General features: G+C 47.1%; 1 protein-coding gene across 3 annotated transcripts; it reads left to right on the top strand.

Moving 5' to 3' along the window:
* The first annotated feature begins 966 nt into the window (after positions 1–966).
* LOC140418626 (uncharacterized) lies at positions 967–10,536 on the top strand. Of its 3 annotated transcripts, none has more exons than XM_072502182.1 (2): positions 967–1,056; positions 5,203–10,536. In XM_072502182.1, exon 2 carries the CDS (start codon positions 5,645–5,647, stop codon positions 6,506–6,508), a length of 864 nt encoding a protein of 287 aa, XP_072358283.1. In that variant the 5' UTR covers positions 967–1,056; positions 5,203–5,644; the 3' UTR covers positions 6,509–10,536. The 3 variants fall into 3 exon arrangements, with proteins under 3 accessions (XP_072358283.1, XP_072358282.1, XP_072358281.1); XM_072502181.1 differs by having other exon boundaries at positions 967–1,104; XM_072502180.1 differs by having other exon boundaries at positions 967–1,163.
* Positions 10,537–12,068: the final 1,532 nt, after the last annotated feature.

Raw genomic sequence — 12,068 nt, 5'->3', positions numbered from 1 at the left:
CTCGTTGTGTCAGGATGAACAAGCATTTGAGGAATATGAAATCTCGGGACTGTTGGTCTCCAAGTGTCATATTGAACACAGGAGAATGAGCTCGAATTGGGGCAGAGATAAGCGTGAGTGAGCATCGTAAACTGCTATTGTATCGCGGTGTTCTGGGTCTGAGTTTTAACCCTGCAGTTAATAGTCAGGGATGCAGTATAATAAACCCTGAACAAAGCAAATGTGTGTGTGAGAAGCATCTGAAGTACCAGGAACCAGCTGAAACAGCAGAGCTGAATGTCTCCCACTGCAGCCACAGTACTGTACTTATTCCAGCTTCCAAGGCCACCTGAGAACCAACCTCCTGGCTATTCACCTACAAGAAGCTTCAGAGACTCATGAGAATTATTTGTTTCTAAACATGCTTCACTCCAACTAAAGGACCTGCTCAACAAGAAGACAGTAGACCTGCAGAGATATAAAGACTGCAGTCTCCATTCCATTTTCATCATTACAGCTTCAACTTGATCTGTACCTAATTTCTGTGCATGTGTCAGTGAGTGTGAAAGAGACGAGAGACTGAGATGTTCAAACATCCAGGGAAATTGTGTGACAATAAATAACCATCTTCGGTTTAAAAATCACCAGTAAGCCTGCTGCTGAAATGTATTTTAAATAAAGAAAAATCACCCAGAGGGTAAGAAAATATCACACAAACATCCTGATAATGGAGTGGAAAGGAGCACGAATTATAATCAAACGCTGTATAACCCCTTCAGGTAGCTATATAGAGGCTGCTGTCTCTCACACTGAATGTCTCCATGCTCCACGGGACCCCCAGGCCACAAACATCAGCTTCAGCCCAGGCGTGGGTGAAACTTTTTAAAAACAAGTTCACCGGCACTGGGACCCAGCTGGGATCAGAAACCTTGTTCCCCCCCCCCCCAATAAGCTATTGCGTCACCAAGACGCCAGCGCATGCGCTCTGCTTCCCCAAGATGGCGGCTGTGAACCAGGGCCTGGTCCCGGGAGAGAGCTGACCGGCGGTGATGTGACCTGAGGATCACCACACCTCAGGCAAGGGGCCAGGTTGGGAAGGCGGTGCCTTCAGGAATAACTGGGAAGGTGATGTTTGGTCAGTTGCTGCAGTCTGTGTAGTGAAGGTGCTGTCACAGTGGTGTGAGGTGAGGAAGTACAGGATTATCACCCAGCAATGATCAATTAAGGGGAATGTAAATCCAGCTCAGGCTGCTTTCAGATTGGAAAGGGAGCTAAGGTGTGTCCTCAGAGCTGGTGGTGAAAGCTGCAGCGGGTGAAAGAGTGGCTAAGGAAAATATTGGTCCTTTAGAGGATGAGAAGGGAGATTTAATAATGGGAGATGAGGAAATGGCTGAGGAACTGAACAGGTTTTTTGGGTCGGTCTTCACAGTGGAAGACACAAATAACATGCCAGTGACTGATGGAAATGAGGCTATGACAGGTGTGGACCTTGAGAGGATTGTTTTCACCAAGGAGGTTGTGATGGGCAAGCTAATGGGGCTAAAGGTAGCCAAGTCTCCTGGACCTGATGGAATGCATCACAGAGTGCTAAAAGAGATGGCTAGGGAAATTGCAAATGCACTAGTGATAATTTACCAAATTCACTAGACTCTGGGGTGGTCCCGGCGGATTGGAAATTAGCAAATGTGACACCACTGCTTAAAAAAGGAGGTAGGCAGAAAGCAGGTAATTATAGGCCAGTGAGCTTAACTTCGGTAGTAGGGAAGATGCTGGAATCTATCATCAAGGAAGAAATGGCGAGGCATCTGGATGGAAATTGTCCCATTGGGCAGACGCAGCATGGGTTCATAAAGGGCAGGTCGTGCCTAACTAATTTAGTGGAATTGTTTGAGGACATTAACAGCGCGGTAGATAACGGGGAGCCAATGGATGTGGTATACCTGGATTTCCAGAAAGCCTTTGACAAGGTGCCACACAAAAGGTTGTTGCACAAGATAAAGATGCATGGCATTAAGGGGAAAGTAGTAGCATGGATAGAGGATTGGTTAATTAATAGAAAGCAAAGAGTGGGGGTTAATGGGTGTTTCTCTGGTTGGCAATCAGTAGCTAGTGGTGTCCCTCAGGGATCAGTGTTGAGCCCACAACTGTTCACAATTTGCATAGATGATTTGGAGTTGGGGACCAACGGCAATGTGTCTAAGTTTGCAGACGACACTAAGATAAGTGGTAAAGCAAAAAGTGCAGAGGATACTGGAAGTCTGCAGAGGGATTTGGATAGGCTAAGTGAATGGGCTAGGGTCTGGCAGATGGAATACAATGTTGACAAATGTGAGGTTATCCATTTTGGTAGGAATAACAGCAAAAGGGATTATTATTTAAATGATAAAATATTAAAACATGCTGCTGTGCAGAGAGACCTGGGTGTGCTAGTGCATGAGTCGCAAAAAGTTGGTTTTCAGGTGCAACAGGTGATTAAGAAGGCAAATGGAATTTTGTCCTTCATTGCTAGAGGGATGGAGTTTAAGACTAGGGCGGTTCTGCTGCAATTGTATAAGGTGTTAGTGTGGCCACACCTAGAGTATTGTGTTCAGTTTTGGTCTCCTTACTTGAGAAAGGACGTACTGGCACTGGAGGGTGTGCAGAGGAGATTCACTAGGTTAATCCCAGAGCTGAAGGGGTTGGATTACGAGGAGAGGTTGAGTAGACTGGGACTGTACTCGTTGGAAGTTAGAAGGATGAGGGGGGATCTTATAGAAACATATAAGATTATGAAGGGAATAGATAGGATAGATGCGGGCAGGTTGTTTCCACTGGCGGGTGAAAGCAGAACTAGGGGGTATAGCCTCAAAATAAGGGGAAGTAGATTTAGGACTGAGTTTAGGAGGAACTTCTTCACCCAAAGGGTTGTGAATCTATGGAATTCCTTGCCCAGTGAAGCAGTAGAGGCTCCTTCATTCAATGTTTTTAAGATAAAGATAGATAGTTTTTTTGAAGAATAAAGGGATTAAGGGTTCTGGTGTTCGGGCCGGAAAGTGGAGCTGAGTCCACAAAAGATCAGCCATGATCTCATTGAATGGTGGTGCAGGCTCGAGGTGCCAGATGGCCTACTCCTGCTCCTAGTTCTTATGTTCTTATGAATGTTGTGGCTTTGGCAGTTTCTCTATAATGTCATTCCCTCGCTCCCTCTACCACCGCTATCTTTAGAGTCAGAGAGTTTTACAGCACGGAAATAGGCCCTTCAGCGCATTCATAATAATCTTTATTATTGTCACAAGTAGGCTGACATTAACACTGCAATTAAGTTATTGTGAAAATCCCCTAGTCACCACACTCCGGCGCCTGTTCGGGCACACGGAATGTCCCATTCCTCCCACAAACACGTCTTTTGGGACTTGTGGAAGTCCTCCAACCACTGGGAGGAGACCGGAGCACCCGGGGGAAACCCACATAGTCACAGGGAGAATGTGCAGACTCTGCACATACAGACTGGGAATTGAACCTGGGTCCCTGACGCTGTGAAGCAACAGTGTTAGCCACTGTGCTACCGTGGCACCCAACATGGCAGCCAGTCCTCGAATAACCTAACGGGAGCCTTAGCCTCCACATCTTCTGACAGGCCGACGACTCGTATGTTCTTTCTCTGACCCTCGGTCCTCCAAGTCCTCCAGGACCTCCGAAAGCCACTTGGTTGGTCTTCAAAGGATTGCATTTTGACAGAGGCATCTTGCTGAACGTTCAGGATTCTCTCCTCCGCTTCATCAAGTCTCTTTTTTTTTCTTTAAAAAAAAAAATTTTGAGTACCCAATTCATTTTTTCCAATTAAGGGGCAATTTAGCGTGGCCAATCCACCCACCCTGCACATCTTTGGGTTGTGGATGCGAAACCCACGCAAACACGGGGAGAATGTGCAAACTCCACACGGACAGTGACCCAGAGCTGGGATAGAACCTGGGACCTCGGCACCGTGAGGCAGCAGTGCTACCCACTGCGCCGCCCAGATCATCGAGCCTCTTCATGGCGTTTTGCCGCTGGTCCTCATGAGCTCACAGATATTGAGTCAGCACACTCCGCCTCTGGTCAGTAACATGGATAATGCCGGCAGTCATTATTTTCGCCGCCTCCATGAGAACCCCGGAGAGCGCGGGATCGAGAAACCTACTGAGGGTCAGGCCGCCATGTTGAAAAGGTGGCTCCACTCCCGCTGAATCCACCTGCGCTGTTTTGTCAACAGATTTCTTCACTTTATTTGGCATAATCCTACCAAACTGAACCCTGACGTCTTCCAGGGACATGATAACAATATTAATTTAAAGATCAGATTATAGGTGAGTGGCACCAAAACCTGCGGAAAAGCAGCTACTCCCGCACCACATGCCCGACGCCCTGGCAGAGACAGATTTCTGATCGATGAGGATGCCGAGGGTTATGGGGAACTGGTAGGTAAATGGAGAGAAAGCTGAGATGAGGAGGGATTTATTTTCTCGAGGATGTGTGGAAGCTTTGAAATTCTGTACCCCAGAGGATTTACAGTGCAGAAGGAGTCCATTCGGCCCGTCGAGTCTGCACCGCCCTTGGAAAGAGCACCCTACTTAAGCCCAAGCTTCCACCCGATCCCCGTAACCCAGTAACACCACCTAACCTTTTTGGACACTAAGGGCAATTTAGCATGGCCAATCGACCTAACCTGCACATCTTTGGACTGTGGTAGGAAACCGGAGCACCCGGAGGAAACCCACACACACACGGGGAGGATGTGCAGACTCCGCACAGACAGTGAACCAAGCTGGGAATCGAACCTGGGACCCTGGAGCTGTGAAGCAATTGTGCCAACCACTGTGCTACCCAACTGTGCTACCCAACTGTGCTAACCATTGTGAAATGAGGGATAATGTGGGAAAACGGTGCTGAGGTAGATCAGCCAATGATCCCATTGAATGGTTCAGGCTCAATGGGCCGAATGGCCGACTGCAGCTCATATTTGTTGTGATCTCCTGGACAGGAAGCTGTGAGCTGTCAATCAGCCTGAATCAGCACCTTCAGGAGAATAGGGAGGGTGAATATTAGATACAGCAGAGTGAGAATAGAGGGAGAGTGTGTGGGATGGAGATTTACAGCTTTTGGGGAATAAGAGAGAGGAAAAGATGTGACATAGAAACTAGAATAGTCTGTTCTGAGTTTCTATCCTGTACTGACAGTGATGAATTTTGTAAATTGTTTTTCCAGGATATTAGACGAGGAGGAATTACAGACCGATATCTCAGACGTTACGTCTCACTCTGACAGAGTCACTCGATTCCCTGGAACCTGAATATCATCAGCCTTTGAACCGAGAAGGAGAAATGTTTGCCCGAACTGTCAGCTAAAGATATCAAACATCAGTGTGACTGGAAAAGCCCCGAGACCCACACAACACACACCCGAGTGAGAGTGTTCCAGTGAACTGACTGTGGAAACATCAGTGTGACTGGAAAAGCACCAAGACCCACACAACACACACCCGAGTGAGAGTGTTCCAGTGAACTGACTGTGGAAAGAGCTTCAACCAGTTACACAGCCTGAAAAACATAACAATATTCAGAGTGGGGAGAGACCGTACACGTGTTGTGTCTCTGGACAAGGCTTCAACTGATTGTCCCGCCTAGAGAGACATGAAGAGACCCAAAACATGGAGAAACCGTGGAAATGTGGGGACTGTGGGAAGGGATTCAAAGCCCCGTCAAAGGTGGAAACTCATCGACGTAGTCACACTGGAGAGAGGCCATTCACCTGCTCTCAGTGTGGGAAGGGATTCAGTGATTCATCCACCCTGCGGACACACCAGCGAGTTCACACTGGGGAGAGGCCGTTCACCTGCTCTCAGTGTGGGAAAGGATTCACTCAGTTATCCAACCTGCAGACACACCAGCGAGTTCACACTGGAGAGAGGCCATTCACCTGCTCTCAGTGTGGGAAGGGATTCAGTGATTCATCCACCCTGCGGAGACACCAGCGAGTTCACACTGGGGTGAGGCCGTTCTGCTCTCAATGTGGGAAGGGATTCAGTGATTCATCCAACCTGCGGACACACCAGCGAGTTCACACTGGGGAGACGCCATTCACCTGCTCTCAGTGTGGGAAAGGATTTACTCGAGTATCCAAACTACAGACACATCAGCGAGTTCACACTGGGGAGAGGCCATTCACCTGCTCTCAGTGTGGGAAGGGATTCAGTGATTCATCCAACCTGCAGTCACACCACCGGGTTCACACTGGGGAGAGGCCATTCACCTGCTCTCAGTGTGGGAAGGGATTTACTCAATTACCCAACCTGCAGACACACCAGCGAGTTCACACTGGGGAGAGGCCATTCACCTGCTCTCAGTGTGGGAAGGGATTTACTCAATTATCCACCATGCAGAGACACCAGCGAGTTCACACTGGGGAGAGGCCATTCACCTGCTCCCAATGTGGGAAGGGATTTATTGATTCCTCCAACCTGCGGAAACATCAGCGAGTTCACACTGGGGAGAGGCCATCCACGTGCTCTTAGTGTGGGAAAGGATTTACTCAATTACCTCAACTGCGGAGACACCAGGGAGTTCACACTCAGAGCAGCCGTCTCGAAGGTCAACCCACGGAAAGCCACTGGCCCGGATGGGGTACCTGGATGAGCACTTCAACCTCTCTTTACAATAATCTGAGGTCCCTATCTGCTTCAAGAAGACGACCATCATCCCTGTACCTCAACAAAGCAAAGCAGCGTGCCGAAATGACTATTGTCCAGTGGCTCTGACATCCATCATGATGAAGTGCTTCGAAAGGTTAGTCATGGCACGAATCAACTCCAGCCTCCCGGATTGCCTTGATCCACTACAGTTCGCCTACCGCTACAACAGGTCCACAGCAGATACCATCTCCATGGCCCTGCACTCTACCCTGGAACACCTAGATAACAAAGGCACCTATGTCAGACTCCTATTTATCGACTACAGCTCAGCCTTCAACACCATCATTCCTACAAAACTCCTCTTCAAACTTCATGGCCTTGGCCTCGGCTCCTCCCTCTGCAACTGGATCCTGAACTTTCTAACCCACAGGCCACAATCAGTAAGGATAGGCAACAACACCTCCTCCACGATCATCCTCAATACTGGTGCCCCACAAGGCTGTGTCCTCAGCCCCCTACTATACTCCTTATACACCGATGACTGTGTGGATAAATTCCCCACCAACTCGATTTTCAAATTTGCTGATGACACCACCGTAGTAGGTCGGATGACGAGACAGAGTATAGGAATGAGATAGAGAATCTGGTGAACTGGTGCGATGACAATAATCTCTAGCTCAATGTCAACAAAACAAATTAGATTGTCATCGACTTCAGGAAGCGTAGTGGAGAACTTGCCCCTCTCTACATCAATGGGAATGAAATAGAAAGGGTCGAGAGCTTCAAGTATTTAGGTGTACAGATCACCAGCAACCTGTCCTGGTCCCCCATGCTGACACTCTAGTTAAGAAAGCCCACCAACTTTCTCAGAAGACTAAGGAAATTTGGCATGTCAGCTATGACTCTCACCAACTTCTACAGATGCACCATAGAAAGCATTCTTTCTGGTTGTATCACAGCCTGGTATGGAGTCTGCTCTGCCCAAGACCGCAGTAAACTACAAAAGGAAGTGAATGAAGCTCAATCCATCACGCAAACCAGCCTCCCATCCATTGACTCTATCTATAATTCCCGCTGCCTTGGAAAGGCAGCCAGCATAATTAAGGACCCCATGCACCCCGGATATAGTCTCTTCCACCTTCTTCCGTCAGGAAAAAGAGACCAAAGTTTGAGGTCACGTACCAAACGACTCAAGAGCAGCTTCTTCCCTACTGCTATCAGACTTTTGAATGGACCTACGTTGCATTAAGTTGATCTTTTCTCTACACCTTGCTATAACTGTAACATTATATTCTGTAGTCTCTCCTTCCTTCGCTATGTACGGTATGCATTGTTTGTACAGTATGCAAGAAGCAATACGTTTCACTGTATACTAATACATGTGACAATAATAAATCAAATCAAAAACTGGGGAGAGGCCATTCACCTGCTCTCAGTGTGGGAAAGGATTTACTCGAGTATTCAACCTGCAGTCACACCAGCGAGTTCACACTGGGGAGACGCCGTCCACCTGCTCTCGGTGTCGGAAGAGTTTCACTCGGTTATCTCACCTGCGGACACACCAGGGAGTTCACACTAAGGAGACGCCGTCCACCTCTCAATGTGAGACGGGATTGCATGTTTCATCGCACCTGCTGTGACACCAACAATTTCACAATCGATTACAGGAGTTGGATTCTGCTGTTATTGTTTCTGCTCTACATCCAGGACTGCATTTTGTTCATTCTGACAGGTGGTCAGTGGGGATGGTCGGAGGGTTTCTTTCTGCTGGACTGGTCAGTCTCACCACTTTGCCTCCAGTGGGCTGATGCTCTTTGAGCCTTGTTGCTAATAACTGGCTTCAAATTGTACAAGGGTCACAGAGTGAAAGGGTGTTTGGAAGCTTGAAGATAGTTAGTTTCCATTTCTGTTTCAAACCCCCCCAACGCATGCCACATTGCCATGGAAATGGGCCCTGGTGGTTACATCGTTCTTTTGTTTAATTTATCTGGGTGTTCCTCACAGAAAAAATCTATCAGGGTATGCGGGGCAAGTTGTCTTGAGATGGAGTGGGAAACTGATTGGTACAGGGAATACCTAATATTTAAGGAATTATTACATATTTATCAGGAAGTCGGTTAGATCAGTTGGGCTGGGCGGCTGGTTTGTGATGCAGAGCAAGGCCAACATTGAGGATTCAACTCCCGTACTGGCTGAGTTTATTCATGAAGGCCCCGCCTTCTCAACCAGGCCCCTCGCCTGAGGTGTGCTGACCCTCAGGTTAAATCACCTCCAGTCAGCTCTCTCTCTGTCAAAGGGGAGAGCAGCCTAAGGTCCTCTGGGATTTTTTCGACTTTTATTTCACATGTATAGAACAAATATAGATTCCTTTAAGAAACAAAAATCCATCAGGAAAAGTGATGTAACCGTGGCTAACAAGAAAAGTTAAAGATTCCATGAGATCCATTAGAATTCAGCAAAGGAGGACCAAGAAACTGATGGGAGCAAACTGGCGAGAAACATAAAAAACAACTGGAAAAGCTTCTACAGGAATGTGAAAAGGAAAAGATTAGCGAAGACCAATGTGGGTCCATTCCAGGCAGAGACAGGAGAGTTTATAATGGGGAGTAAGGAAATGGCAGAGAAACTAAACAATGTGTGTCTGTCTTCACAGAGGAAGATACAGAAATTGTCCCCAAAACACCAGAGAACCAAGGGACTGGCAGAGATTATTGGTGAAAAAGTAGCACTGGAGAAATTAATGGGGTTGAAAGTGAATAAATCCCCAAAAGCTGATGATCCACATCCCAGAGTGTTGAACGAGGTGGCTGTAGCGATCTCTATTCCTCATTCTAAATTCTCCTGACTCTATCTGGAACGGACAAACCTTTTGTCTGAGCAAAATGTTTCCTTTTTACGTAGCCACAGAAGCTTTTACAGTCCATTTTAATGTATTTTGCCAGTTCACATTCTATTCTATTCTCCCTTTTTTCCCTCAGTGTCTTGGTTGAAGAACGGAAGTAAATCCTCGGGAATGAATGATCACTTTGGACAGGTCCTGAGACAATTCAGTTTCAACTTCCAGGACAGAGTAACTATAATCTTGGAGTGTGATTGTAGGTTATGTAAAAGGACAAAGTTCTAATTTAAAGTTTAATGTGTAGGTTTCTGAGTTTAAGTAGCTTCTAGTTTGTTTGTTTGTTGTATTAAAAGTCACGTCATGTGATCCTTTAATTTGTTGACTGGGAATTTGATTTTTTCTTAAGAAGTTGCTGACCTTTACGAAGATCCTAATCCACAGGTTTTGTATTCCTATTTGAGCCTCGGGCACCTTTCAGTCTCTATTGCTCGTGTCACTGACAGCCAGGTGATGGAGCTGAGGGCAGAATTTAGCTGAGAATAACGGGGCTTGTTCCCCAGGTGGGAAACTGCCATGGGCGTCGCTAATAGGGGCTGATTTAGCACCGGGCTAAAGAGCTGGCTTTTAAAGCAGACCAGGGCAGGCCAGCAGCACGGTTCAATTCCCGTACCAGCCTCCCCGAACAGGCGTCGGAATGTGGCGACTAGGGGCTTTTCACAGTAACTTCATTTGAAGCTACTGTTATTATGTGACAATAAGCAATTTTCATTTCATTTTTCATAATAGAGACAGGAAGGTGCTGGAAGACTGACTGAGAACTGCACCTCCAACGAATCAGGGTTCAGGGGAGGGTGACCGAGGGTGTCGGTGATTCAACCCCCAAGGTCCAGTGCCCCCATGTCCAAAGCAGGGAGTCACGTGAACAGGGTACAGAGAAGCCGAAGGGGAACCATTTGGGACCCGGAACATTGTGAACATCCTGTTACTCTGGTTGTCTTTGATCCTCAAGTAATTTTCTGTTTTTTTTTTAACCATGTTTCTGTTTCATCAATAAACTTATAACAGGAAAATATTTGAATTTGTTGGACTTTTCCTGAATAAATTTATTCACTTTTGGGAAAGTGGGTGAGAGGGGTTGACGAGCTCTTTAACAGAAAGTGAGTCCCTCTAAGGTAATTGGCAAAGGAGCCAGAGGGGTAGAGGAGATTTGATTTTTCTGTTGACAGTGTTTGAAAATGGGGTTCAGGGAATCAATCATGATTGACAAATTTGTCAAGGTTCTCTGAGGAAGTAACAAGGGATGTCAATAAAGGAGAACCTGTAGATGTGCTTTGTCTGGATTTCCAGAAGGTATTTCCCAAGGTGCCACATCAAAGGTTATTACACAAAATAAGAGCAGCAAATGAGCTGGGGTGGGGATGGACACAGGTGACGTTATGGAGATTCAAATATCTGGTATTAGTGATGGTGTGGATATGGGGTCAGAAACTCAACTTGGGGTCAATTCTTGGGGTCATGGTGGCACAGTGGGTTAGCACTGCGGCCTCACGGCGACGGGGTCCCAGGTTCGATCCCGGTTCTGGGTCACTGTCCATGTGGAGTTTGCATATTCTCCCCGTGTTTGTGTGGGTTTAGGGGCTGGTTTAGCTCAGGGCTAAATCGCTGGCTTTGAAAGCAGACCAAGGCAGGCCAGCAGCATGGTTCAATTCCCGTACCAGCCTCCCCAAACAGACGACGGAATGTGGCGGCTAGGGGCTTTTCACAGTAACTTCATTCGAAGCTTACTTGTGACAATAAGCAATTTCATTTTTCATTTCAATCTGATATGGAGATTGTGCAGAGTGTGGTTCAGCCTCAGACAGTTCCCAGGGAGAGGGATGGACTCGTGAGTTAGGGAATGGAATTTCTAATGGTGACTGAAGACAATGGCTTGGTCTTCCCAATTTTTAATTGGAGGAAAACCTTTCATCCAGTATTGGATGTGGGATAAGCAGTTTGATAATTTAGTAACAACGGAGGAATGGAGAGGAATGGTGGTGAGGTAGAGCTGGGTGTTGTCAGTGTCCATGTGAAAACTAACACGGTGCTTTGGGATGATATCACCTCGTGGCTGCTTGTAAATGGGAAGTAGGGGGGGCCGAGGATACAGCCTTGGGGGACGCCGAGTACAAGGACTTTGGAGAGGAAAGGGAGGTTGGAGATGTCTTGGAAATCTGTAAAGATGGTGGGGTCAAGTGTTCTGTTTCGGATGGGTGATGATGTTGCATTAAAGTGAGAAGGACAGAACCAAATGAGGGAAAACTGGAAACATATCAACTAACATAGAGAGGTTGGATGGTCAACTGTTTTGTGAGAATGGAGTCGAGGGAACAGAAGTTGGGTCTGATGGACAATATAAGCTCAGAGGGAGATAGAAGATTGGAGAGAAACTGGAGAAAGATCCGAGTTCAGGGCTCAGACGAGGAGGAACTTTAGATGTAGTTTGGTCTGGTGGGTTAGTGGAAGGGAGGGAAGCAGCAGAGGCAGCTGATCAGATTGCCTCAATCTCAGTGACAAAGGAACCCCAGGAACTCCACACACTTGTTGTCGGAGGTGAGGATGGAT

The sequence above is a fragment of the Scyliorhinus torazame genome, chromosome 5 (genome assembly GCF_047496885.1).
Source record: "Scyliorhinus torazame isolate Kashiwa2021f chromosome 5, sScyTor2.1, whole genome shotgun sequence".
In the NCBI taxonomy this organism is placed as follows: Eukaryota; Metazoa; Chordata; class Chondrichthyes; order Carcharhiniformes; family Scyliorhinidae; genus Scyliorhinus; species Scyliorhinus torazame.
This window is presented reverse-complemented; position numbering and strand designations above follow the sequence as displayed.

Bases quoted from the DNA above. Each gene is read 5' to 3' on its own strand.
- LOC140418626 (XM_072502182.1), top strand. From the start codon at position 5,645: ATGGAGAAACCGTGGAAATGTGGGGACTGTGGGAAGGGATTCAAAGCC.